Source organism: Paroedura picta, chromosome 8 (assembly GCF_049243985.1).
Source record: "Paroedura picta isolate Pp20150507F chromosome 8, Ppicta_v3.0, whole genome shotgun sequence".
NCBI lineage: Eukaryota > Metazoa > Chordata > Lepidosauria > Squamata > Gekkonidae > Paroedura > Paroedura picta.
In genome coordinates, this window is record NC_135376.1 from 104,341,639 (window position 1) to 104,368,763 (window position 27,125).

Genomic DNA, 27,125 nt, shown 5'->3' on the forward strand with positions numbered 1-27,125 from the left:
AATCTCACAGGGGTGTTACTACAGTGAGGCAGTGAGGTCTGTTCAAGTGCTTTCGGACCAGAGAATCGGCTACTTAGTCAAACAACACAAAGATAGTGGCTGAAGACAAGGTTGAACAAAGAACATTAAACTTTATTTCACATAGCACACATAGGCAAAAGGTCACAATCAAAACCGTCTCCTATTTCTGAAAAGGTAACTGGCCATAGCGTCCCGAACCTTGCACCCCTCCGAATAGATCCTTTTTTTTCTGGCTTGAGGGATGGCTGCTGCATCCTCAAGGACTACAGGGTCTGATTCAGCCACTGGGAAGGGGATGTGATGTCCCTTGTCCTCGCAGATGTTGTTCCAAGATGACACATGCGATGATCAATGGTGTCACATTGTCTATATGCACATGGAGTCGTGACATCAAGCGATGGAACCGAGCCTTCAAAGGGCCAAAGGCACGCTCCACGACATTCCTTGCGCGGGAGTGCCTGAGGTTGTAGTAGCTCTGCACATTTGTCCTTGGCCGCTTATAGGGAGTCATGAGCCAGCGTCGTGTGGGGTAGGCTCCATCTCCGAGCACCAAAGCCGGAACACGCACTCCCTCAATGGTGGCGGTGGGGTTGCCGGGGACAAAGACCCCTTGGTCCATGGTTGCCCTGAGGTTCGATTCACGGAACACAAGGGCATCGTGCCTCCTCCCACTCCACCCCACCTCAAAATCTATAAACCGTCCGGAGAAGTCCACGGTTCCTTGAAGGAGAACAGGACAAAAGTCCTTCCTGTTCCCGTGCTCCTTTATGCTTCCCTCAGGTGCTCGGATCGGGATGTGGGTACCGTCAACCGCGGCGAAACAAGGTGGGAACCCGTCTGAGGAAAGAAAAAGAAAAGAATAGACACCAGGGATTAAAGTTAACGTGGGGCGCATCGAGTATTCGTTGCTCACCTATCAAAAACGGAAAAAAAATTAAAGGGCAAAGGGGATATAAGGACACCCACCGCTCCAAGCCGGTCTCCGAGGCACACCACTTTGCTGTACAATTCTGCCTCCATGGCGAAGCAGAACTCCAGCAGGATCTCGCTGACCGTGGAGACTCCTAATCCGAATTGCTGGGCAACTGTCCGGAAGTACTGTGGGGTGGACAAGTACCACAAGGCGGCTGCCACCCTTTTCCCCACAGGAATAGGGCACCGCATGCCAGTTACTTGCCTCTCCATGCGGCCATGGAGAGCTTCCACAATTTCAAAAAACGTTCCCCTTGACATTCTGAAGTTTGCAATCCAGTGGTCATCATCCCAGACGGCCACGGGGAGTCAGAAGCACTAACCTGTCTCTGTGCCTTTCAAATCCAGGTGGTTGTTCCAGGTAGACTTCTTCCTTCATTCCTCCACGAGGAAATGCTGTCTTTCCATCCAGAGGCTCCACGTGCATCTTTCTTGCTGCTGCTATGCCCAAGAGCAGAGGGAGTCAAACTGTGGCCCTCCAGATGTCCATGAACTACAATTCCCATGAGCCCCTGCCAGCATTCATGGGCAGGGGCTCATGGGAATTGTAGTCCATGGAAATCTGGAGGGCCGCAGTTTGACTACTCCTGCCCAAGAGCATTCTAGTTGAAGTGTGTCCACCACTGGTGCGGAGGTTTCATCATTGTCTTCTCCGTCCTTCTGGGAGTATCCTTTGGCAACCAATGGGGCTTTGTGCCTTTGTCCTTCCCCTTCGGCACCACGATCCACTTGCCTCCCACTGTCCTCTTCCCTGGAGGCAGATCTGTGAGTGTCCAGGTTTGGTTCTTGATCAGAGATTCAGTCTCTTCTTCTGCAGCTTTCTCCACTTTGCTGCTTCGTTGGCAGGCATCCTTTCGATCTCTCTCCATGTGAAAGGCTCAGGTGCTGCTGCTGCCGCCTTGACCACATGAGAAAACCCGTCTGGTGGGACTCCTTTGCTTGCTCTGGGCGATTGTCTGACACTTGGCCCGGGAGCCCCTTCTGGTTCCTGAGGATCTGCAGTTGTGTCTTATTCTGTGTTGTCCTCAACACTGAGAAACATTGTTTCTGGGTGCGAGGAAGCTCGCTTTGTGTTGCCCACAGCTCTGAGGAACATTGTTTCTAGTTGCGAGGCTCTACCCCCCTCTGCAACTCCTTCTGGTTCCTGAGGTTCTGCAATTGTGTCCTCCTCTGTGTTGTCCACAGCACTGAGAAACACTGTTTCTGACTGCGGTGCCCCAGGAGGGTACAGTTCTACTGGAATGAGCAAGTGTTTCGGGTCCAGCGCCAGACGGGAGAGAGAGAGACTTCTGTTGCTCTCCCCAGGGAGCACCTTGGGGTTGAGAGTTTCACAGCCACCCCGTCCCGGGGCTCCAGCTGTGGCGTTGGCCGCTCAGCTGCTTTGTCCTTCAGCAGGCTTCCAAGGAAGCTGGCCCTGGTCTGATCTCAGCCTCGTTCAAATGTGCACTGGGACAGGAACACAGGCGAGTCTTCTGGCTTCTCAGGAGGAGGGACCAGACCCGTCCCAAGAGGAGGGGGAGCCACTGGGGACCGCTGCAAGAGCTGCCAACGACAAATGGCTGGAATGGGTTTGGGAGGCTTGGTTTTGCTCCAGAGTCCCAGCATGAGGAAGGCAGGAGGAGGGGGGGGGGAGGAAGGGCACTCCTGCAGGGTCTTCTTTCATCTGTAGGGGAGAGAAGAAAAGCAGGGAGGCCCCTGCGTCAGCTCACTGGCACCGATCAGTGAAATGTGCCAGAGATCGCTGACTCGCTTCGAGGTTGGGGTCCCAAAGGGGGCGGGTCAACCTGCCGGTTGTCCGAAGGCCCTTCCTCAGAAGGAGCCCTGGCTGCCCCGAGGCAAAGGGATCTCGAGAAACAGCGACCATCGACAGGAGGATGCACAGGGGTGTAGCAGATCTGCGGGCCACACCTGCTGCGACAGCAGGGCTCCCGGGGTGGAGCTGGGTGCATCGGCCTCTTTCACGAAGGCGAGCATGGGGTCGGCAGGCGAAAGAACAGGGTCAGGAGGAGAGCGAGTCTTCGTTACCTGGAAGCCCTCTGAAGTGGCTGAGACGAACTGGAATGGTCCCCAAGGTCCAGGAATCTTGGTCAACCCAACAGGCAAAGAGGTGTCGTGGGGGGCAGATGGGCGGAAACATTTTGGAATCCAGACAAATCCCTGAAGGCCCTTGTGGTTGTTCCCTTTGGAGGGAGGTCTGAATCTTGGATATCATGTGGAGGTACGGGATTATCTAAAAAGTCTCTTGGGGTCTGTTGGGGGGCACATGACGCTGCCCGGGCATGTAACCCGTGCTCTCTCGAGCCCCAGCATGGGAACGGGTGGTGGGAGGAGGACGAGGACGAGGAGGAGGAGGAAGGGCACTCCTGCAGGGTCCTTTTACTCATCTGTAGGGGAGAAAAGAAAAGCTGGCAGGCACAGGGTCAGCTCTCTTGCACTGGTCCATAAAATAGGCAAGAGATGGCAGACTTGCTTCTGAGCTGGGGAAAAGCAGCAAGGGATTTCCTCCGAGGAGCCTTCATTGCCCGGAGACCAATGAGGGGCCTTGGTGTGGAGCAGCCAGAGCCCTGGCCCCTCACGCAGTCCCAAAGCCACGGCTCCTTGCCCACCCCTGATTCCCCGGAGAGGAACATTACCTGAACTTGGCAGGAGTGCCGCAATTTCGGGGGGGACCTCTCTGCCCCGCCACATATTATAGAGCAGGGCAGAGAGGTTGCTCCGGAGGTCTTCGATCTGGGGAGATGGAGAAATGCCCCCAGTGATTCCTGCCCTCTTCACAGCCCAGGCCAGAGGGTGGGACGTTTGCCTCCCCCCTCTACGTGTGATCTCCCCCTCTACGCACCTCCTCCTCCTCCTCCAGCAGGGCCCTGGCCTGGCCCAGGAGGGAGAGGAGGACCAAGAGGCCTCCCTCCCTCACCCACCGCCCGTCCTGGCTCAGGGCGTCCTCCAGAGCGGCCTCCTGGAGAGAGAGCCTCTGCCTCGCGCTGAGGTGACCTCCGAACACCTGAAACCAGGAAGAGACCCTGTCAGTCCTCTCCAAACGGAAGCCCTGGTGCCTCTTCCCCAGAGGGGTTGGCTCCTGCCCTCCCTCCCTCGCCCCTCTCCAACTGCCCTGCGAGGAAATGGGATTCCCACAATGAATCAGGGCATGCTCCAGAGCTGTGGCATGCCGAAGGGACAGGAGGACTCCCAGTCTCTCTGCACACCACTGCCAGAAGTATCGCCCAAGGGGGATCTCCTGTGTCCCTCCCTCCCTCCCGGGGAATAAACAAAGCCCCCCTTGACCCTGGCCCAAGAGGGGAGGCCTTTCCAAGAATGCCTGGCCAGCACCACAGACGGGCCTCCGTACCTCAGCTGCCGTGATGAGGTGGGCGTAGCTCTCTCTCCAGGGCCGTTCTGGGTCCTCCTCCCAGGTGAACTGGCTCCGGCCTGAAAGGCAGAAATCGGGAAGAGCTCTAGTGGACAGGCCCGGCACAGAACAGCTGTGCTTCCTCCTGGCCTGGGGGTGTCTCTTCCCCCTCCCCCGGGGCCTCGCTGGTCTCCCCCTCTGGCCTCGGAGGAGGGCTGGGCTCATGGGGAAAGAGCACCAGGAAAGGCAGCGGAATCGGAACAGATGTCTGGAGGCTGTGGTGGGGAAGGCTGATCTGCACAGAAGGAACCCCGTTGCTCTGAAGGGAGGGAGGGGGTGCCCTACCCCGGAAAAGGGACCCTAACTCACCCTGCTTCTTCTGCTGCAATTGCATCAGCTGTCCATCAGCTTCGCCACCACGTGCCCGAATGTATGCTGGCTGAAGATCTAGATTGGAAGCAGAAGAAGAGGCCTCGCTTGTCCATCCAGAGACGGCCCCGGAGCCCTGAACCACTGGGGTCTTCCCCCTCCTGACCCTCCCCACTGATCCTGGCGGGACCTTAGAGGAGAAGGAACAATGTCCCAGGGGTGGACACTCTGGCACTTCGGGGAGGGAGGCAGGGAGGGCCAGTCCTCATCTTCCCCCTCCCAGAGATGGAACAGCCCCTCCTCTCTTGCTGGGCTCCACGGGCCAGATCCTGCTGGGGGTGGAGGACTTACGTTTAAGCCAGGCATTTTGCAGGCATCCAGGAGGACGTCCCTCAACAGAGCAGCTGCCCGGGCTCTGGGGGCAGGCCAGCTGACCCGGAGCCAGTATAAGAGTTGCTGTGGAAGGAAGGAAGGAAGGAAGGAAGAGGAAGGAAGCAGGCCCTCAGCCCACACCCTCGGACCAGGGCATGGTCCTCAGCACACCCTCCCCCTGCAGATCTGCCCACCAAGGAAGATCCCCAGAGAGGGTGGGCCCCAGGCTCTGGAAAGGGCTCTGTTCCTGTGGGAGAGCTGCCTGCCCCCAACCTGCCCCCTGAGGGGCCCGTCGTCTCCCAGCCTGGAGCCGGGGTGCCCAGTGACCCTTCCAGTTGGCGTGCTCCCACGGCTCACGGACGGCAGCTCCTTGGGAGTTCTTCCCCCAGGAGAGAGGCAAGCCACTCTGCTGCCGCCACAGAAAGCCAAATTCCAGGAATGGGGTTCTAGAGCAGCCAGGTGGGAGGGCCCCCCCATGCGGCAGGAGGGTGGGGGGGATTGTGTTGCGCCAGAGGTGACCCTTTCTCCCCGCTGGGCTCCCTTGGGATCCCCTTGGCCCATCTCCCTCCCACCTTCTCCAGCTACTTACGTCCAGCAGGGTGTCCAGGTGGCCTGCGGAGGGATCCTCGTGGATCAGGCCCCGCAGCATCCTGCGCAGGGCCTCCTCTGCCTTCTGCTGCAGGGCCTGATGGGAAGAGCGATCTGGCATGAAAAGCCTGACCCCCCCTCGCCCCAGGGCTGGCCAGGAAGCCTTGAAGACCACCACTCCATCCTCCAGGGAAGGAGGCCTCTGGATTCGGGACCCAAAGAGGGACCCTGCGTCTTTCGCCTCTTCCGGAGGAGGGACACAGCTCTCCCCACAGCTGGACCTCGTCCTCCAGAGAAGACGGGACCGCCAGGTGTGTCTGCCACCCTCTTGAGGAATCAGGTGTCGCTCAAGGTACCTGGCCTGCGGGGTCTGCCTGTATCGGGGGGCCTCCGAGGACCATCCCCAGAGCCCAGGCTACAATCGACTGCCGGAGATCTGTCCTCAGGGGCGGATGGAACTTGCTGGCAGGACAGAAGGGCCGGGATTAGACTCCGTGCTGGAAGGGAGGGCAATCCCCCAGCCCTGCCGGGGCTTCGTCTGAGGCTCGCCACTTCCCCCTGAGCAGCGTGAGGGTGAGGGTGGAGGAGAGGATGGCAGTGCAGCGCCTGAGAGTCAGGGAGAGCCTCGGGGAGGGAGGCACTGCTCCCAGCTGGAGAACAGGTGCTGCCCTCAGGCACTCTGCCCGCATCGCCCTGAGGCCGGGCAGGAAGCAGCCATGGCCTCCCGTCTCTCCCTTGGGCTGGCTCTGTTGACCGTCCTGCAGCCCCAGGACAGTCTCCCTCCCTCCCTCCCCTCCGAGGGCCTGGCACCAAGGTTCCCTCAGGAAGAAACATACCTCAGCTCTGCCACAGCCTCCATACATCCAACCAATCTCGCCTCTAGGGCAAGGAATGACTCGTGCATGATGTCCTTGGGGAGACAAAGGTTTCAAAAAGAAAACATCAGAGCTCCTTGGGCTGGGGCAGGTCTGCTCCTGCCCCCCACTCCCTTTCCTCCCCCCCCCCCCAGTCCTGAGTCTCACTCACTCGTATTTTCTCTGCAATTCTTTGCTTGCAAGAAGGCAGAGAACGCTCCCGGCCGTGGCAGAACCCCCGGACCGCCTGTAAGAATGCCCGGTCCTGTCTGGGGCCCTGCAAGTGGCGAGAGGCAGGCTGTGAGCCTGGCCATGGAGGGCCAAGGAGAGAAGCAGCATCCCCAGTCAGGGGCAGTCCATCTGGCTGGACACGAGCCGCTGCTTCTCCTGCTCCCGAGGAGGCTCCCTCCTGAAAGTCTCCATGGCTGCCCTGGCCCTCAGGGCACATGGCTGGACCCCGAGGAGACGGCATCCTTTGCAGAAGGAGGCAGGGTAGAGGGTCCCGTCCCTCCAAGAGGTGCGCGTGGGACAGCTGTGGGGCTTCCTAACCCAGGGGCCTGGGAGGATGGGGACCCCGGTCCCTTTTCTGCAAGCACCCCTCTCGGGGGCGGCTGCAAGTCAGTGCGGGATCCGTGTGCCGGGCCCCCCTTGCTCCTGAGACTGCCATCCCTCTGCTACTGGAGCCAGCGAAATCCGAGAGGAAGGGGAACGGAAGGGGAACAGCCTCGCAAGGGAAGGGACACTGCGCTTCTCCTGGTGCCTCACGGGGCTTACCGTATCCTTGGCGGCCAGGAAGTGGGCGATGCATTCCGCCGCTCCCCTCTTGGGGCGCCTCCTGCAGGCAGCGGCAGCTGGGGAGGAAGGGCCCGGTTAATACGCGGAGAGATCCCGCTTTCCTTGCGCCTTCCATGGTGCCTTCCCTCAGAGCCCTTCCCAGCGGGCTCCCAGGGGCGAAGAGTCCGCTTGCGTGCCCCTGCGGGCTGATCCCCACCCAGAGGTCGGCAGAGGGAACACGTTCTGGGCTGGGTCCAATCCTGCCCTGGGGAGGGGTGGGGGCTTCCTTCCCTCTCGCCCCTCAGGGGTCCTCTGGATCATCGCTTCAGCAACAGGTCCAGTGGCTCCCCGGTTTGAGGGTGGGGCTCCATCCACAGCAGGAGAGAGAGCCTCCCCCCATCGACTTCTCTGCCTGTAGTGCGTGGCAGCCCCCCTCGGTGTCCCCCCAGCACCCCCAAGGGGCTCTGATGGCCACACAGCTCAGCCCGGACTGTGGAGCCCTCCTGTGTGGGGGGAGCCCGATTTGGCCTTCAGGCACAATTCTTCAGGGCCCCGACCGTGGGCACTGCTGTCGGGCACCTTCACAGAAACCATCAGGGGAGCCGTTTCGTCTCCGGGCCTCCCTCCGACTCCAGTGGGAGAATCGGCAAATTCTGTCACTCTAGGAGGAGACTCCCCCCCCCACACACACCTTCTCCACATCGTGTCCCTTTCCCCCCTTCTTCGAAAGAATGGGGTCCATTAGGGCTACCCTTTTCTCCTCCCCACAGGAGCCCACCACGAATGCCCCGTTGTCGTCTGTCATCACAGATCCGACTGGCGAAAGGGGCCATGACACACCGACAACGTACCCTAATCAATGGGGTCGTTCTTGAAGGTGCCACGAGATTTCCAAGCCCTGTCGGGCTGGTTCCAAAAGCACTCCTTGTGCGGGTAGCCACAGGGGACCTGAGCCCTGGGAATGTCACTGTCCTCAACAGCTCTGCCTCTTCCGCCCCCCTCCCTGCCCCTCCCTGCCTTCCGTTCCACTCCTCACCTGCAGGCTGCACCTCTCCTCCGGCCCGGGGGGCGACCTTGGCCCGTTTGAAGAGGGCCCTTAAGCGCTGGAGGCTAGAAGGGAGGGAAGAGAAGGGGAGTCACTGGCCTGGCGGCACCCTGTGTCTGCAGTCCCACCTAACCACCCGCCCTGATAAGAAAGAACACTTGAGGGAGTCTCTCTGGGATGAGGGCAGGTCCCTCCGTCTCCGCATCGAGACTCTGAGGGCATCGGAGGTCTGGAGAGAATCTCCCCTGGGCACCCGGTGGGGGGCTCTTGGCCCCTCTTGCCTGCGAGGGTGGAGGGACCGGAGAAGGCCTGACACACTCTTTCCCTCCCCTGACACGGAGCTGAGCGTTCGGACAGCCTCATCGCTTGGAGAAGATGAGGTGCCTACAGGTTACTAGGCAGATACTAACCAGTGCCTACAGGTTACTAGGCACTGTAGATCAATCATCAGAAAGGCCAAAGCTGAGAGTGAGCTAAAATTGGCCAGGGAAGCCCATTGATGAGTTCAAATCCCCTGGTCCGGATGAAGTGCACCCGAGAGTGCTCAAAGAACTTTCCAGAGAACTTGCACAGCCCTTGTCCATCATCTTCGGGCCTCTTTAAGGACTGGAGATGTCCCGGAGGACTGGAAGAGAGCAAATGTTATTCCGATCTTCAAAAAAGGGAGGAAGGATGACCCGGGAAACTACAGACCAGTGAGTCTGACCTCTGTTGTGGGGAAGATAATGGAGCAGATATTAAAGGGAGTGATCTGCAAACATCTGGAGGGCAATTTCGTGATCCAAGGAAGTCAGCATGGATTTGTCTCCAACAGGTCCTGCCAGACCAACCTGGTTTCCTTTTTTGACCAAGTAACAGGTTTGCTGGATCGTGTAAATTCGGTTGATGTCATTTACTTGGATTTTAGTAAAGCTTTTGACAAGGTTCCCCAATATGTTCTGATGGATAAGTTGAAGGACTGCAATCTGGATTTCCAGATAGTTAAGTGGATAGGGAATTGGTTAGAGAACCGCACTCAAAGCGTTCTTGTCAATGGTGTTTCATCAGACTGGAGAGAGGTGAATAGCGGGGTACCTCAGGGCTCGGTGCTCGGCCCGGTACTTTTTAACATATTTATTAATGATCTAGATGAGGGGGTGGAGGGACTACTCATCAAGTTTGCAGCTGACACCAAATTGGGAGGACTGGCAAATACTCCGGAAGATAGAGACAGAGTTCAACGAGATCTGAACACAATGGAAAAATGGGCAAATGAGAACAAGATGCAATTTAATAAAGATAAGTGTAAAGTTCTGCATCTGGGTCAGAAAAATGCAAAGCATGCCTACTGGATGGGGGATACGCTTCTAGGTAACACTGTGTGTGAACGAGACCTTGGGGTACTTGTGGATTGTAAACTAAACATGAGCAGGCAGTGTGATGCAGCGGTAAAAAAGGCGAATGCCATTTTGGGCTGCATCAACAGGGGCATCACATCAAAATCACAAGATGTCATAGTCCCATTGTATACGGCACTGGTCAGACCACACCTGGAGTACTGTGTGCCGTTCTGGAGCCTCACTTCAAGAAGGACGTAGATAAAATTGAAAGTGTACAGAGGAGAGCGACGAAGATGATCTGGGGCCTAGGGACCAAGCCCTATGAAGATAGGTTGAGGGACTTGGGAATGTTCAGCCTGGAGAAAAGGAGGTTGAGAGGGGACATGATAGCCCTCTTTAAGTATTTGAAAGGTTGTCACTTGGAGGAGGGCAGGATGCTGTTTCTGTTGGATGCAGAGGAGAGGACACGCAGTAATGGGTTTAAACTTCAAGTACAACGATATAGGCTAGATATCAGGAAAAGATATCATGGCAAATAGATGGGGAAGAAATGGAGATAGTGACAGATTTTATTTTCCTGGGCTCCAAATCACTGCAGATGGGGACTGCAGCAAAGAAATTAAAAGACGCTTGCTTCTGGGAAGGAAAGCTATGGCAAATCTAGACAGCATCCTAAAAAGCAGAGACATCACCCTGCCAACAAAAGTGCGTTTAGTCAAGGCTATGGTATTCCCAGTTGCAATGTATGGCTGCGAAAGTTGGACCATAAGGAAGGCCGAGCGTCAAAGAATTGAGGCTTTTGAACTGTGGTGCTGGAGAAGGCTCTTGCGAGTCCCTTGGACTGCAAGGCGAACAAACCGGTCAGTCCTAGAGGAGATCAGCCCTGACTGCTCTTTAGAAGGCCAGATCCTGAAGATGAAACTCAAATACTTTGGCCACCTCATGAGAAGGAAGGACTCCCTTGAGAAGAGCCTAATGCTGGGAGCGATCGAGGGCAAAAGAAGAAGGGGACCACAGAGAATGAGGTGGCTGGATGGAGTCACTGAAGCAGTAGGTGCAAACTTAAATGGACTCCGGGGAATGGTAGAGGACAGGAAGGCCTGGAGGATGATTGTCCATGGGGTCGCGATGGGTCGGACACGACTTCGCACATAACAACAACAATCAGGAAAAGATTTTTCACAGTCAGAGTAGTTCAGCAGTGGAATAGGCTGCCTAAGGAGGTGGTGAGCTCCCCCTCACTGGCAGTCTTCAAGCAAAGGTTGGATACACACTTTTCTTGGATGCTTTAGGGTGCTTAGGGCTGATCCTGCGTTGAGCAGGGGGTTGGACTAGATGGCCTGTATGGCCCCTTCCAAATCTATGATTCTATGATTCTAAGAGCAACACGTCCCGCTTCCCAACCAGGATCGCTTGGGAGATCGTGAGATAAAAATTGCATAGGAAAAGAATACAGGTGCCCCACTTACATTTTTAGATGTTTTTCAGCCATGGTCTTAAAAATATATACAAATAATATATACAAATGTACAAATAAATCAATATACAAATAAATATACAAATAAATAAATATATACAAATATATACAAATATATATATATATATAGAAAGAAATATACAAATATATACAGATATATACAGATATATACAAATAAATATAAAGGTAAAATTAAATAAATAAAAAACGAATAATATAAATGAATCAAAAAGAATAAATAAATGAATTAATAAAATAAAATAATTAAAATAAATAAATAAGTGAAATAAAATAAATAAAACAATTTAGTTAAATAAATGGATAAAGTGAAATCAAAAAGAAATAAACCAATAAACCAACAAAACACGATTTTTCTCCACCAATCTCTTTCAACTCCAACTCCAACGCTCCTTCAACAACCCACAAAGGACCCCCCGGGTGCGGCAGCCCAGGGCACCAGCAGGGGGTGATGTCACAAAGGAGGCCCCGTCCCGCCCGTCCCTCGGGTTACAGTGGCCCAGGGGGCTGTTTCCTGGCCTTCCCTCCCACTCCAGCATGGGATGAGTCACTCCCAGGGGGGGACAACAAAATCAGAGCCCAGTGGCACCTTTAAGACCAACAAAGATGTATTCAAGGCGTGAGCTTTCGAGTGCAAGCACTCTTCGTCAAACTAAGAACTGACCATTATAACTGTGGGCATATATAAGCACATGTTGATCTTGTTGCATTAATAAACTGTCTCACAGCAACCAAACACAGCCACATTAGAACTCTCTGCCAAACCAGCCAATCAAACCCCTCGAACCCATTTGTAGTTCACAAGGACATTTCTTTAAACCCCACCTGCAGCGCGGGGCCCCAAGTTTGAAAATGAGCAGGAGCATAAGGGGAGAGATGTCAGGGAAGAAGGGTGGATGAATGAAAACATTTTCTGCTGTTGAAAAGCTCATGTTTTTAACGCCGCTGAACCATGTTTTCAGAACAGCGCAAAAAATGTTAAATGGGCATGGCCAATTCTGTGCGCAAAAAAAGTTACCCTCCAGAGCAAGACCAGAACCCATAGTTCCAGATACAAGTCATTTCGTGGCCTATAAAATCTGAGTTACAGTTGGAAGTGGAATACAGAGACAGAAAAGCAAAAATAGTAAGAAAAAGACACAGTAAATAAACAAAGCCCTCCCAGGAATTGATAAATATGCAAGAAAATTGTCCTGAATAACAGTCCGGACGCTGTTTGATGGCACCTTGCAAAAACCTGGCCACAGTTTCAGATATTTCTCTGTTGATGTTCTCCAGAACCTTAAGTTGGTTGGGAAGTCCTTATGAGGCAAAACAGGGCACTACAGAGAGCCAGTTTGGTGTAGAGGTTAGGAGTGCAGACTTCTGATCTGGCATGCCAGGTTCGATTCTGCGCTCCCACATATGGAACCAGCTGGGTGACCTTGGGCTCGCCACGGCACTGATAGAGCTGTTCTGACCGAGCAGTAATATCAGAGCTCTCTCAGCCTCACCCACCCCACAGGGTGTCTGTTGTGGGGAGAGGAAAGGGAAGGCGACTGTAAGCCGCTTTGAGCCTCCTTCGGGTAGGGAAAAGCGGCATATAAGAACCAACTCTTCTTCTTCTTTTTCTTCTAAAGTTTTCTACGACAACGTCCTCTCTTTCCAGAACCAAATATGATTGAAGGGGAGGGGAACGAAGAAACACATTTTTTTCTTTTTTAAGGAAGCCCACTGGATTCTGTGGCTGTTGTGGGTCCCTTGGCAACCACAGCAGTACTGTCAAACTTTATGAACCCTGATTTCTGGAAAGCTGTGGGAGGGAGGGAGGGAGGGAGGGAGGGAGGGGCGGCCAACCAGTCCCAGAAAGTCCCCTCCCTCAAGACCTTCCATCCCCCGACGGAGTAGGCCCCTACAGCGAAAGGCCCAGGAGCCCCTTCTGGAGATCCACGATCAAGACAATTCATCATGACTTGGCTGCGGTGGCCGTGGAGCCTTAGGCCTGAGCTGACAGCAGCAGCATCCACCTCTCCCTGGGACCTGCCACGACGTGGCCCCTTGCCTGGCTGTCACACAATCTGAGTATCTTAGAAGCGAAGCATGGCCAACCTTGGCTAGTATTTGGATGTGAAACCTCCAAGGATCTGGGTGCGAGTCCCTACAACATACATTGGGGTGTCATGACAGGGAGGCAGACAATGGCAAGTCTCCACCCAAGGTCCTTTGCCTGGCTTCCAGAATATCTGAGTATCTTTGACGCTAAGCACGGCCAAGCCTCGCTAGCATTTCGCCCTCTCTTGAAAAAAACAACGTTGGACCCGCAGGACCCTGCCAACTGAAGCCCAGGATCGCATTAAACGTTCCTGGGACAGGGGGTGGAAAGGGCCGCGGACCCGGAAACTTCAGCTAGTGCAAAATGCAGCTGCGAGGGTCCTCACTGGCCCACCTTGGAGGGCCCACATCCAGCTTGTGCAGAGGCAGCTGCATGGGTTGCCCATTGCTGTCCGGATCCGGTTCAAGGTTTGGGTTCTAACCTTCAAGGCTTTACGCGGGTTGGGACCCACATATCTGAGGGACCGCCTTTCGCCTTACGCTCTGCGGGGGGAAATCTATTGGTCGTTCCCGGCCCCAGAGAAGCGCGCCTAGCCTCAACCAGGGCCAGGACTTTCTCTGTCCTGGCCCCTACCTGGTGGAATGAGCTCCCGGGCGAGCTACGGGCCCTGCGGGATCCGTCGGCGTTCCGCAGGGCCTATAAAACGGAGCTCTTCCGCCAGGTCCCTGGTTGAGGCTAGGACTGGCGAGGGACAACATTGCCACCCCCCTGGGGTCTGAAGTATACAGTATTAGCCTCCATCCCCTAATGCCGTTGACTGGGTAGGGGAGAGTGGCATTTTCTGCCGTGTTGGGTATATTTATAGTCTATTAGTGGGGGTTTTAATGGGGTATTGTAAGACTACTGTTACCTGCCACAAGCCAGTAGGGAGTGGCAGGAAATGATGATGATGATGATAATAACAATAATAGTAATAATAATGATAATGATAATGATAATAATACAAAGTTCGCCCCAGGGGAAGCGACCTAAGTGGGGGAGCAAACGTACGTCCACCTCGTTCGGCTGTCCCCAGGCCGCCTGGCAAAACGAGCCCCTGGCCTCCGAGCCAGGTAAGCCGCGCTGGTTTACATGCCACCTCTTAGTGAGGTCCCGAACCCCAGGGAATCTGATCACACACCGGACTCCCTGCCAACACGCTCCAACCCATGCAGACCCGCCACAGAATGAAGCCAAACAGGCCCCGTTCCCGCCAACGCTCCATAACCAGGACCAATTCCATCAGGCCAGCCAAAAACCTTGTGCAACCACAGATCACACCCGGGTCCAACTAAAGAACCCCATCACTTGGCAAACCAAACCATCTGCAGAGGGCGCCCCAAGAGGTTGCTAAGCCAATTAAAGAACTGGCCCCCTCAGCTCCAGTCATTTCAGGGACTTGTGCCCCCAAACTCCCACTTCCACTGATCTTTCCTTAATGCTCTGGAAGCCGGGCACCGCTGGCCAGTCGGTCTCACCAGAAAAGCTACCACAACCTCAGGTGCCCCTGCGCCATGGGTATCTTGCATGGCAGTGCCATGTGCCTGGCCACTGTGTGCTGCGATATCCTGGCCTAGGAACATGGATGCAGCCCCTGAGACCCAGGTGACTCCCCCTTGACTCTCTTGCAGCGTTACGAGCACCAGCGGCATGAGAAAAGTCTGATCCGAAAGCCGGCACTCCCCTGCACGTAACCTCCAACCGCTTGGACCTTGTACGGAGTCCCGAGGGGGAGGCCCTGCAGCGGAACAGTTGGGGCAGCCCAAAGGAGCATCTGCCTCCGAATCCCTGTGGTCATCGATGGGGCACCGACACGGGGAACCTCCCTCCTAATGGTGTCCGGAAGGCGAGCCCCTTGATGTCGAGCCAGGGGATGGGAAGGTAGTATCCGCGGACATCAGTCGACATCACCCCCTGGGCCTGTGGCACACCCACTCCTTCGGCACACGCTTCCCTGCCCCACCACCAGCATTAGCAGCCGCGTTGATGTCTGACCTCCGACAATTCAGAAGGTAGGCTCATAAGGTGGAGACATACACCTTGGCCCAGCTGCTGAACTCCAGTCCCTGAACTGCTGGTCCACAGAGGGAAAGGCCCTCCAGATTAGCATCCTCCATTGTGCCTGAGCCAGCCGAGGACAGCACGCCCTTCCCGCTGGGCGGACAAGGGCCTGAACCCGTCCCAGCCCTTCAAAGCTCAGCAGGAGGAAGGTGTCTAGAAGCCCGGCAGCCTGAATGGGATGGCTGGACGACTGCTCTGATGCTCTGATCCTCTGAAGGCAGGCAGGCCTTTCTGGTGAATGGGTTTAAACTGATGTGTGGGTGTGGGGTGAAAGGGGTGTGAGTGTAAGTGTCAGGATTGTAGAATCTCTGTCATAAATTAGCCTGAGTTCCTCCATGTCAGTTATATTGTTTAATGGGACCTGGCGCCTGCTAGCCCCGGCCTTGTAGTTTGTAAGCAATAAAATAGAATAGTGATGTTATTCTAACCTTATCTTGTTGTGGGCTCACAGGGTTGTTTGTACCTCTCTCAAGGATGGGAGTTTGGAATCCTGTTTTTGTTTCACATATGTCTTTCTTCACTAACCCCCCTCCTTGGGAACTGTCAAGTTTTGGGCGGGAGAAATGTATTGATAAGCTGAGGCAAATCTGGCTTCGAGTCAGATTTGACTTTCAGTCCAATGCGTATAGTGCTAATCAATAAAACTATTTTCTTTTGAATAAGTTTTGTTGTGAGTTTCCTGTGCGTCTGACATCAAGTCAAATCTCACAACTCCTTTCACCTGCAAAATGCAGGGCGAGGGACATACTTTTTCTGAGCAGGGAGAGGGCCTGGATTGGGACCTCTCCCAGGGCGACGGCGCGAGTGCCGGCCCGCACAGCTCGGGCATGATGCGGGCAATCTCGGGGACAACCCCGGGGCCCGAGGAATTTTTGGAACGACACGTCACCCAACGCAGGCGATTGTCTAGATACGACCGCCCCACTGGGGATGAGAAGTGGCCGGAGCACCTGGGACTGCCTAGCTACGCGCTGGAGCCTGTGGGTGAGACACAGGACTTGCAGTACAAGCTGGACAGGGTGACTAACTGGCTGCAGGATCTTTCGGGTCGGTTGGATCCGGAGGAGAAGCGCCGAACGCAACGCCTGCTGAAGGAGGTGCTCGGTGGTGGTGCGCACGATACCAGCCTGCGAAGAGTGAGTGGTGGGCTTGCACTGCGGGAACACGGCATGGCGGACACGCAAGCGGCAGCGGATGCTGAGGCGTTGGCCAGGGCCAGGGCGCAGCTGGAAATCGAGGCGGAGGCAGAGGCTCGAGCGAGAGCGCAGCGAGAGCAAGAAGGCGAGGACGAGGAGCGAGAAGACGAAGGCGGCGCGGGCGGCGATGGGGCCGGAGGGGACGGCGCGGACGGAGGCGAGGATGCAGCGGCGGCGGCAGCAGCAGCGGCGGCGGCGGACGTTGCGGGAGCCGAGGCGGCGGCGGCAGCAGCAGCGCGCGAAGCGGCGCGAGCGGCAGCGCGAGCAGCAGAGGCGGCGCGGGCAGCGGAACGAGCAAGAGCGGCGGCGGGGAGAGGACGAGGCATTGGCCGTGGTGCAAGACCCCCAGTACCGGCCCCGGCACCGGCGGATTGGGGCCCGGGGCGCCTACCGGCCCACCTCCGGGGTGTGGAGATGCGGAGCACCTATAAATTCAAGGCTAAGTTTTCCGGAGACCCCTCCGATTTTCCTACGTTCCTGGTGCACCTCCAGGCCTACATGATGGAAATGGGGTTCACTTTCCAGGACGACGCTGAGAAAGTGCGTTTCGTGGGTCAAGCCCTCGAAGGCAAAGCAGCCAAGTGGTTCGTGGACTTGTACCGCTATCACCCCCAAGCCATCCGTGACTACAACCATTTTATGAGAGCCCTGCGCCAGATGTACGTGGAACCGTTCGAGCGAGAGACCGCGGAGAAAAAACTCAGGGCTCACCGGCAAGGGAAGTTGTCAGTGGTCGAGTACGCCAGGGAGTTTAAGGAGCTGGCTTCCTCGGTGCCGGACTGGACGGAACCCCAACGCGTGCTGTCGTTTGTGGGGGGCCTCAATCCTACTCTGGCAGACAAATGCCTCCTCTTGGAAGACCCGCTTACAGTCGAAGGGTGGGTCCAATTGGCTGGGGAGATGGAAAATCGATTGGAGCGAGCTTCGATGGTGCAGGTCCTGGCAGGCAAAACCGTGGCGAAAACTTCCACCCCGGCGAAAGCCAAGCCCCGAGCCAAGTTGGAGCCGTCTGAGCGCACCCGGCGCATGGAAAAGGGGCTGTGCTTGGGTTGCGGCCAAGCGGGGCACTTTCTCGCACACTGCCCGACAAAAGCAGCAGCGACTCCGAAGGCCGTGAGCAGCGCCCCACCGAAAGCCCAGCCTGCCAAGAAAACCACTCCAAAGAAAAGTGCCAAGTCTCTCCTGGTGCCAGTGGCTACCGTGCCAGCAGTGGACGACTCGGAGGAGGGAAGCGGGCTGGAGGACGAGGATCAAGCCGAGGAGCAGTCGGGAAACGAGGACGGTCTGCTGTAAAGGCGCCCCGCCAGCAGGCCGCCAACAGGGGCAAACGCGTGGTGAGTGATTCCCCCTTGCTACTCCTGCCTGCCAAGCTCTCCAACCCCAAGTCGGGGAAAACAGTGGGAGTCCGGTGTATCGTGGACTCGGGGTGCACCCAATCCCTAGTGAGCCCGGCACTGGCCGAGACTTTGGGGGTGGGAAAGGTGCCGCTGAGGGAACCCTTGCCAATCACCCAATTAGACGGGAAATGTGCTCCCGGAGGGGAGGCCACAGCGAAAACGCGCCCAATGGACTTGGACATAAAAAAACATTGGGAGCAAATCCAGCCTTTGGTAGCCCCTCATTCTGCCTTCCCTTGTGTGTTGGGGTTGGATTGGTTGAAGGAGCATGACCCCCTAGTGAAGTGGAAAGAAGGGACTGTGGACTTTACCTCTCCCGCCTGCGAGCAGCACGCCCGACCGCGGGATCCCCCAAGCCAGGGGGTTGTGGCCGCTTTGGGATCGGGGGGGGCAGCGCTCCCTCCGCAAAGTCCCGATTGCGGATGTGTTCGCGGAGGTCGAGTGCAACCAACTCCCTCCCCACCGTAAAACTGACTGTGCCATCGAATTGAAGAAAGGGGAACCACTCCCCAAAGCCAAACTTTATTCCATGAGCCCCCGGGAAATGGCGGAGCTTAGGGATTTTCTGGATAAGAACCTGGCGAGGGGTTTTATTAGACCGGCCACGTCTTCATTGGCGGCCCCGGTCCTTTTTGTAAAAAAAAAGGATGGTTCGCTACGTTTGTGTACTGACTACCGTGGGTTGAACGCGGTCTCTACCTGCAATGCCTACCCGCTCCCCCTGATTAAAGACTTGTTGGGACATTTGGGGAAGGCACGGATTTTTACGAAATTGGATTTGAGGGAAGCCTATTACCGAGTTCGGATCAAGAAGGGGCACGAATATTTAACGGCCTTTAATACCCCCCTGGGGCAGTTTGAGTACACCGTAATGCCGTTCGGCCTCGCCGGCGCTCCGGGCGTGTTCATGAATATGATTAATGAAATTATGCATGATTTATTGTACCAGGGGGTGTTGGTTTATATTGATGATATTCTTGTGTACTCTGAGAATGTTGAGAGTCATGCTGATCTGGTCCGCGAAGTGCTCAACCGCTTGCGGAAGCACCAGTTGTTTGCTAAACTGTCTAAATGTGAGTTCCACCGCGATGCGGTGGAGTTTTTGGGGTTCCGTGTCTCCCAGGCTGGGATTGAGATGGACCCTGGCAAGGTGCGCGACTTGCTGGCTTGGGAACCTCCCCGCACCAGGAGGCAACTGCAGAGTTTCTTAGGATTCGCTAATTTTTACAGGACTTTCATCCCCAATTTTGCTAAAGTGGCGTTGCCCCTCACTGACTTGTTGAAAACCAAACAAGGGGGAAAAGCGGCGAGCCGCCCAGGGACGCCCCTTCTGTGGACTCCCCCCTGTCAAGACGCATTTGACAAACTAAAGTTGTTGTTTACGTCCGAACCAGTACTGGCCCATGCTGACCCTTCTAAGCAATTTACTGTACAAGTAGACTCCTCGGACGTAGCAATGGGGGCCGTGATCCTCCAAGAGGGGGAGGACGGGAAGTTACACCCGCTGGCCTATCTGTCCAAGAAATTCTCGGGAGCAGAGCGAAATTGGGCTATTTGGGAAAAAGAAGCGGCTGCAGTAAAATTGGCCCTTTCCACCTGGAGGCATTGGCTAGAGGGGTCCGCGATCCCATTTGTCGTCTGGACGGATCATAAAAACCTTCAGGCACTCAAGCAGCCCCGATCGCTGTCCGCCAAGCAAATGAGATGGGCGGAGTTTTTCGCCCGTTTCAACTTCTCCCTTAAGCATCTGCCGGGTAAAATGAACTTTTTGGCAGATGCATTGTCACGCCTGCCCCAGTACAACAGCAAACGAGACCCATTGGTGGACACCGTTTTTACCCCCGCCCAACTAGGGATGGCCGCCGTGACGCGCAGCCACGTAAAGACTGTTCCGCCCATCCCAGGGGGCTGGGTCCAGAAGGAGATGTCACAAGATCCGGAGTTTGGCTCCCTCCGCCCTGATCTGTCGGAGAAGGGAGGGCTCTTTTTTAAGGGCGAGAGACTCTTTGTTCCTGTTGCGACCAGGGGAAAAGTTTTGAAACTTTGCCACGACGCAAAGACTGCTGGACACTTTGGTTTCGTGAAAACTCTGCACCTAGTCAGGAGACAGTATTGGTGGCCGTCCCTGCGCAAAGATGTGGAGAAATACGTGCAGGGGTGCCCTATTTGTATTGCCTCAAAACCGGTTGGGGGCAAGAAAAAGGGGCTATTGCAACCACAGCCCACCCCCTCTCGTCCATGGACAGATGTCACTATGGACTTTATTACGGACCTCCCTCCCAGCCACGGGAACACCGTTATATGGGTGGTAGTGGATGCTTTTTCTAAACAGGCTCACTTCATTCCCTGCACGGGAGTGCCTTCAGCACCAAAATTGGCTTCTCTTTTTATTGAACACGTGGTACGTCTGCACGGGATCCCGACACGTGTCCTGACGGATCGGGGCCCCCAGTTCGTTTCCAAGTTTTGGAGGGAACTCTTGAGACTATTGGGGGTGGAGCAAGCCCTCACTTCGGGTTATCACCCTGAATCAAATGGCCAGACCGAAAGAGTAAACCAAATCCTGGAACAGTATTTGCGTTGTTTTATCAATCACCAGCAGGACAATTGGGTCTCCTTATTACCGCTGGCTGAATTTGCCTACAACAATGGGGTTCATGCCTCAACAGGGGTATCACCCTTTAAAGTAGTGTATGGGACTGATTTGGCAACAGCCCCCACCTGGGAACTCAGCTCCACTGAAACTCCTGACATAGATAAATGGGCATCAACCATCAGTACAGGTTGGCCAAAAATTGTTGCTAGCCTCAAAGAGGCGAAACAGGCCTATAAAGCTCAAGCAGATAAGAAAAGAGTACCTGCACCTGATTGGAAAGTGGGAGACCTGGCCTATTTGTCTACTAAGAACCTGAGGTGCCAGCAGAAATCTAAGAAACTTGGCCCTAAATATGTGGGGCCATTTAAGGTGGTAAAACTGATTAATCCTGTGACTGTTGAGCTAGCTTTACCAAAGACTTATAGGAATGTGCATCCGGTTTTTCATTCCAGCCTGCTGCGAAGAGCTCCGGTCCCAGACGAGTGGCACCCTCCTCCAGACCAGCCTGTGCCAATTTACATCGACAAAGACACCCACTATGAAGTCAACCAAATTTTAGACTCTCGTTTGCACAAGGGTCGCCTTCAATATCTGATCGAGTGGAAAGATTTCCCCTCGGGGGACAAAGAGTGGGTGGAGGCAGGGAATGTAAAGGCACCCCGCCTTCTCCGGGCTTTCCATCGAGCATTTCCTGATTGTCCTCGCCCGGTAGATGCCGGCTAGATGGGGGAGTGAAGTTAGTTTTAATGCGGAGGGATGTCAGGATTGTAGAATCTCTGTCATAAATTAGCCTGAGTTCCTCCATGTCAGTTATATTGTTTAATGGGACCTGGCACCTGCTAGCCCCGGCCTTGTAGTTTGTAAGCAATAAAATAGAATAGTGATGTTATTCTAACCTTATCTTGTTGTGGGCTCACAGGGTTGTTTGTACCTCTCTCAAGGATGGGAGTTTGGAATCCTGTTTTTGTTTCACATATGTCTTTCTTCACTAACCCCCCTCCTTGGGAACTGTCAAGTTTTGGGCGGGAGAAATGTATTGATAAGCTGAGGCAAATCTGGCTTCGAGTCAGATTTGACTTTCAGTCCAATGCGTATAGTGCTAATCAATAAAACTATTTTCTTTTGAATAAGTTTTGTTGTGAGTTTCCTGTGCGTCTGACAGTAAGGAGTCCCACTGGAGGCTTTTCTGCCAACAGTATTACAAACATTTTATTTTTAATAAATAGAAAACAAACATTATCAAACAGGGAATGAAACAGGGAACCCCCCAAACATTTTAAACAAACTTTTTAAAACAGGGATGAAACAGGGAACCCCCCCCCACCCCCACCCCACCACAAACCACAATTTTAAAGCGCACGAGTCCCCTCTCCAGCACCACCATCTTCTTAGTAGCTGGTAATCTCTGCTGGAAATAACAGCATCTTACTGCTGTCCCAAAGTAGAGAGAAGCATTTGGGGGAAGAGGCTTCTCATAGCCACCACAGTCAAGTCAGCCTCCAAAACTTTAAATGTAGCCATGCTGTCCACCAGTGGAATTATTCCCTGGAACATCAAATAAAATCAGTGCCTATGTCCTCCACTGGAGTAGGTTTCGCCAACACTTCCTGGCTAGCCGCCTCCCCAACCCTTGCCTGTAGAGTGCTTCTGTCTTGTGTTTGTCAATCTCACAGGGGTGTTACTACAGTGAGGCAGTGAGGTCTGTTCAAGTGCTTTCGGACCAGAGAATCGGCTACTTAGTCAAACAACACAAGGATAGTGGCTGAAGACAAGGTTGAACAAAGAACATTAAACTTTATTTCACATAGCACACATAGGCAAAAGGTCACAATCAAAACCGTCTCCTATTTCTGAAAAGGTAACTGGCCATAGCGTCCCGAACCTTGCACCCCTCCGAATAGATCCTTTTTTTTCTGGCTTGAGGGATGGCTGCTGCATCCTCAAGGACTACAGGGTCTGATTCAGCCACTGGGAAGGGGATGTGATGTCCCTTGTCCTCGCAGATGTTGTTCCAAGATGACACATGCGATGATCAATGGTGTCACATGGTCTATATGCACATGGAGTCGTGACATCAAGCGATGGAACCGAGCCTTCAAAGGGCCAAAGGCACGCTCCACGACATTCCTTGCGCGGGAGTGCCTGAGGTTGTAGTAGCTCTGCACATTTGTCCTTGGCCGCTTATAGGGAGTCATGAGCCAGCGTCGTGTGGGGTAGGCTCCATCTCCGAGCACCAAAGCCGGAACACGCACTCCCTCAATGGTGGCGGTGGGGTTGCCGGGGACAAAGACCCCTTGGTCCATGGTTGCCCTGAGGTTCGATTCACGGAACACAAGGGCATCGTGCCTCCTCCCACTCCACCCCACCTCAAAATCTATAAACCGTCCGGAGAAGTCCACGGTTCCTTGAAGGAGAACAGGACAAAAGTCCTTCCTGTTCCCGTGCTCCTTTATGCTTCCCTCAGGTGCTCGGATCGGGATGTGGGTACTGTCAACCGCGGCGAAACAAGGTGGGAACCCGTCTGAGGAAAGAAAAAGAAAAGAATAGACACCAGGGATTAAAGTTAACGTGGGGCGCATCGAGTATTCGTTGCTCACCTATCAAAAATTGTGGGGACACTGAATGTCAGATGTTAACAGAAAACGGGGATAAGATGCTTTTTAGGTAGCTTGCTGCTTCCCAAGGTAGAGCAGGAATGGCTAAAACTCCTATCGGCCAATGCTGGGAACGGCAGGAGACAGATGCATGGTTTTTTCGCATCTGGAGGACTTGCCAGAAAGCCTGGGAATGCTGGAATATGATTCATGAGGAGAGGCAAAAGAGATTGAAAGGGCAATTTGCACAGGATACAATATGGACGTAAGGAAACAGAACAAGAAAACTCCTCCACACGACTAGCTACTTTGTTCAATGCATGGCAAAAGCAGCTGCTAGGATCCTTCATGCAACAAGATGGAAAACAGAATCCTGACCAGCTACTACTGACTCATTAGACAAAGCGTTAGAATACGGGACACCAGCAACCCTTGCGTTCTTGAAGCAAAAGGCAAGAACTTTGCAATCCAGAAGAAAGCGGAGTCCCATAGGAGATCAGATTGGGGCGGGGGGGAAGGAGGTGGAGAGAAATCCTCGACTTTCAGACTGGCTATGTAAGCCTGGGGGGAAGAAGCATCAGTAGGTCATCTACGGCGTTAGGGAGATGTACAAGAAGAAGAGAAGCATAGGGAAATGGCAGCCTGATGTGTGTGTGTTTTGTTGTTTTTTCCCTATCTTGGAATAGTCGTCCTGTAATATGCAAGCTGTATCGTTTCTCTCTTTACTGAACCAAAACGGTCTAGTAAAAAAAGAAAAGGGCTCGGAGTCCCTTTCGGCCCCTGCGTTCCCGTCCCCTGGGAGGCCGCGAAAAACAGCGGCACGGGACAAAAAAAGAAAGCAGAGGTTTAAGGGGACGGCCTGTTAAGTGTGGCAGGGCCCCCTGCCTCATTGACAAGCACACTGTCTTCTATAACCAATGGCACCACGCACTAGTCTAGGCTTAAGCTACACATTGCGTCTTTCAGACCCACTGGGTGTCTCCCACCACGGTAGCGTGCGATAGGGAACCCCGCCATCATGCATCTGACCTTCGCTAAGGCAGAGCTGAGGTGTGCCCTTTCATGTGCTGTATATACCGTGAATTAGGGCTCCTATTCCTCCTCCTCTGATCACGAGCTGTAGATACCGTGAATCAGTCGAGGTTTGCAGGTGCTCCTCCTGACTTCAGGCACTCCCGTTAAGTGCAGGGCAAGAAAGGACACCGTGCCAACCCCCCCCCCCTTTTTGTTTCCTCCTGTTCATGTGCTGTATATACCGTGAATCAGGGTTGGTGCAGGCTGTAATCACTCTGCAGAGACAGAGGACACAGGCCTGGTCTTTCTATTGCTGCATACCGGAGCTCGGAGCCAGCAATCTTTGGGTTAATTCTTGGGTGCGTTGCCTGTAGGATTTCCCCTATCTCTTTGAGTGTTTGGGTAACTGCTGCCATAAGGGATGGCTGCAAAGATTGTTCTTGCTGAAGCCTTTCAGAGCAAGGACAGGGTAGACCAGCTGACCAAGTGGGTCATGTCAAAGGGGTGCAACCCCTGGAAACCTGGGTTCTTTAAAGACCCAAATCCCCTGGAGAAACTTACAGAGACTTTTCAGTCATACTGTGACTCCAGGAGGCTGAAACTGGGAAGTGTGAGTACCCATGCTGCCTGGGGTCTCTACATTGCACTGCAGGACAGTGTGGCACAGATTAGAGAACTCCAAACAGCATCGGAAAGTTTGGAACGGGACCTCCGACTAGCATTGGAAAATCAGGAGCGTGAGTATGCACTCAAGCTCTCTGATACAGAAACTCGCCTTGAGTCCCTGGGAAAAGATCTTGAGAGAGAAATTGGGGAGCGAGACGCTGTAATTAGCAAGCTCCACCGAAAAATAGAACAGTTGCAAGGAGAGAAGTTTGACTTGCTGGTGGACAAAAACCACTATGCAAATCTGGTACAGGAGAAAGATCTCCAGTGCCAACAGGCTCTTCTGAGAGCAGAAGAGGCCTCTGCTAAGATGGAAGAATTGGGCAAGCTGCATGATCAGGCACAGAGTGCAGCACAATTTCTGGCTAGGGAAAAAGCAGCACAAGTCTCTGCCATAAGCCATGATGTGTGCCGCCGTGAAATTGAAAGTCTGAAGCAGAAATTGGGGCTTCAGACTGCTCTCATTGCAACTGTGCACCCCGAGACACTCCCTTCCCTGCCAGACCTGTCTCACACCGAGCAGGTACTGCCAGCAGAGGCTGTCTCACATCCGCCAATCCACCTTGATTGGACGGAAACCCCCACTCCGGTCCATCCTGTCCAGCATGAGACAGTCCGGAGGCACATGGCAAACGGCCGTGTCGAGGTTACCAACCAGGAGAGAGTCATGATTTGGAAGCCTCATGAAGCGAAGGCTATTGGTGACCAGTTGGGCCCTCTCAACAGGGACACTGGCGTGCAATGGCTGTATTCAACTCTAGAGCAGTACCCCACTGCCAGCGGGGAGGATCTGTGCCAATTGGTAAGGGTGTGTGCTACTGGACCAGACACACAAGCCTTACGGAATGGCCTACTCCAACGTAATATGGCACAGTTAGGTCCAATGAATTGGGCCCGTGAAATAGCCAAGTTGCTATGGCCAGGCCAATCAGCAGAGCTACTGTTCCTCATGGACAAGCAAGGCCCGGATGAGAACCCTGAAAGCTATTCAAGCCGCAAGTGCTTTCTTGCGCAGTTAGCTGAGAAGGTTCAGGCAAATGCCCAGGGTATATGGAACTTTAATGTAGACAATTTTAAGACCCCGTACTACAATGGTCCCCCTTCAAGGATCGCTGCCTTGTTGTGGCAAGGGGGCTTGCGTAGTTCAGTGAAGCTATGAGCTATGCCGTGCAGGGCCACCCAAGACGGACAGGTCATAGCTGAGAGCTCTGACAAAAGGTGATCCACTGGAGAAGGCAATGGCAAACCACTCCAGTATCTTTGCCATGAAAACTCTATGGACAGTTCCAATAGGCATAACGATATGACGCTGGAAGATGAGCCCCTCAGGTCGGAAGGTGTCCAATATGCTACTGGGGATGAGCAGACGGCTAGTACGAGTAGCACCAGAATGAATGAAGCGGCTGGGCCAAAGCCGAAAGGACGCTCAGTTGTGGAAGTAACTGGTGGCGAAAAGACAGTCCGATGCTGTAAAGATTTTTATTCCATAGGAACCTGGAACGTCAGATCCATGAATCAAGGCAAGCTGGACGTGGTTAAACAAGAAATGAGAAGACTGAACATCGACATTTTAGGAATCAGTGAACTAAAATGGACAGGAATGGGTGAATTTAATTCAGATGACCATCAGGTATACTACTGTGGACAAGAATCTCGCAGAAGAAATGGAGTAGCCTTCATAATCAATAAGAGAGTAGGAAAAGCAGTCTTGGGATACAATCCCCAAAATGACAGAATGATCTCAGTTCGAATCCAAGGCAAACCATTCAACATCACAGTGATCCAGGTCTACGCCCCAACCACTGCTGCTGAAGAGGATGAAGTTGATCAGTTCTATGAAGCCCTACAACACCTTCTAGAAGCAACGCCCAAAAATGATGTGCTTATCATCATGGGGGATTGGAATGCTAAAGTAGGAAGCCAAAAGATAACCGGGATAACAGGCAAGTTTGGCCTTGGAGTACAAAATGAAGCAGGGCACAGGCTGGTAGAATTTTGTCAAGAGAATACAATGGTCATAGCAAACACTCTTTTCCAGCAACCCAAGAGACGACTCTACACATGGACATCACCAGACGGTCAACACAGAAATCAGATTGACTATGTGCTCTGCAGCCAAAGATGGAAAAGTTCTATCCAGTCAATAAAAACAAGACCAGGAGCTGATTGTGGTTCAGATCATGAGCTTCTTGTTGCAAAATTTAGGCTTAAATTGAAGAAAGTAGGGAAAAGCAGTAGGCCACTCAGGTATGAACTAAATCATATCCCCGACGAATACACAGTGGAGGTGACAAATAGATTTAAGGAATTAGATCTGATAGACAGAGTGCCTGAAGAACTATGGACGGAGGTTCGCAACATTGTACAAGAGGTAG

The 27,125-nt window shown here is 53.9% G+C and overlaps 1 protein-coding gene and 2 long non-coding RNA genes across 3 annotated transcripts; 1 reads left to right on the forward strand and 2 right to left on the reverse strand.

Annotated features, from left to right (window-relative positions):
• Positions 1–255: 255 nt before the first annotated feature.
• LOC143842749 (uncharacterized) lies at positions 256–1,440 on the reverse strand. Its single transcript, XR_013233335.1, has 3 exons — positions 1,317–1,440; positions 988–1,119; positions 256–858 (listed from the first exon to the last, which is right to left on the reverse strand). It is a non-coding gene; the product is annotated as an uncharacterized LOC143842749 (long non-coding RNA).
• A 3,673-nt stretch (positions 1,441–5,113) lies between these two features.
• Positions 5,114–6,132, reverse strand: LOC143842750 (uncharacterized). Its single transcript, XR_013233336.1, has 3 exons — positions 6,025–6,132; positions 5,670–5,765; positions 5,114–5,164 (listed from the first exon to the last, which is right to left on the reverse strand). It is a non-coding gene; the product is annotated as an uncharacterized LOC143842750 (long non-coding RNA).
• Positions 6,133–17,364: 11,232 nt separating this feature from the next.
• LOC143844090 (uncharacterized) lies at positions 17,365–21,298 on the forward strand. Its single transcript, XM_077351136.1, has 2 exons — positions 17,365–17,817; positions 20,929–21,298. Exon 1 carries the CDS (start codon positions 17,384–17,386, stop codon positions 17,774–17,776), a length of 393 nt encoding a protein of 130 aa, XP_077207251.1. The 5' UTR covers positions 17,365–17,383; the 3' UTR covers positions 17,777–17,817; positions 20,929–21,298.
• Positions 21,299–27,125: the final 5,827 nt, after the last annotated feature.

Excerpts from the sequence above, each read along its gene's own strand:
- LOC143844090 (XM_077351136.1), top strand. The coding sequence starts at position 17,384 with ATGGAAAATCGATTGGAGCGAGCTTCGATGGTGCAGGTCCTGGCAGGC.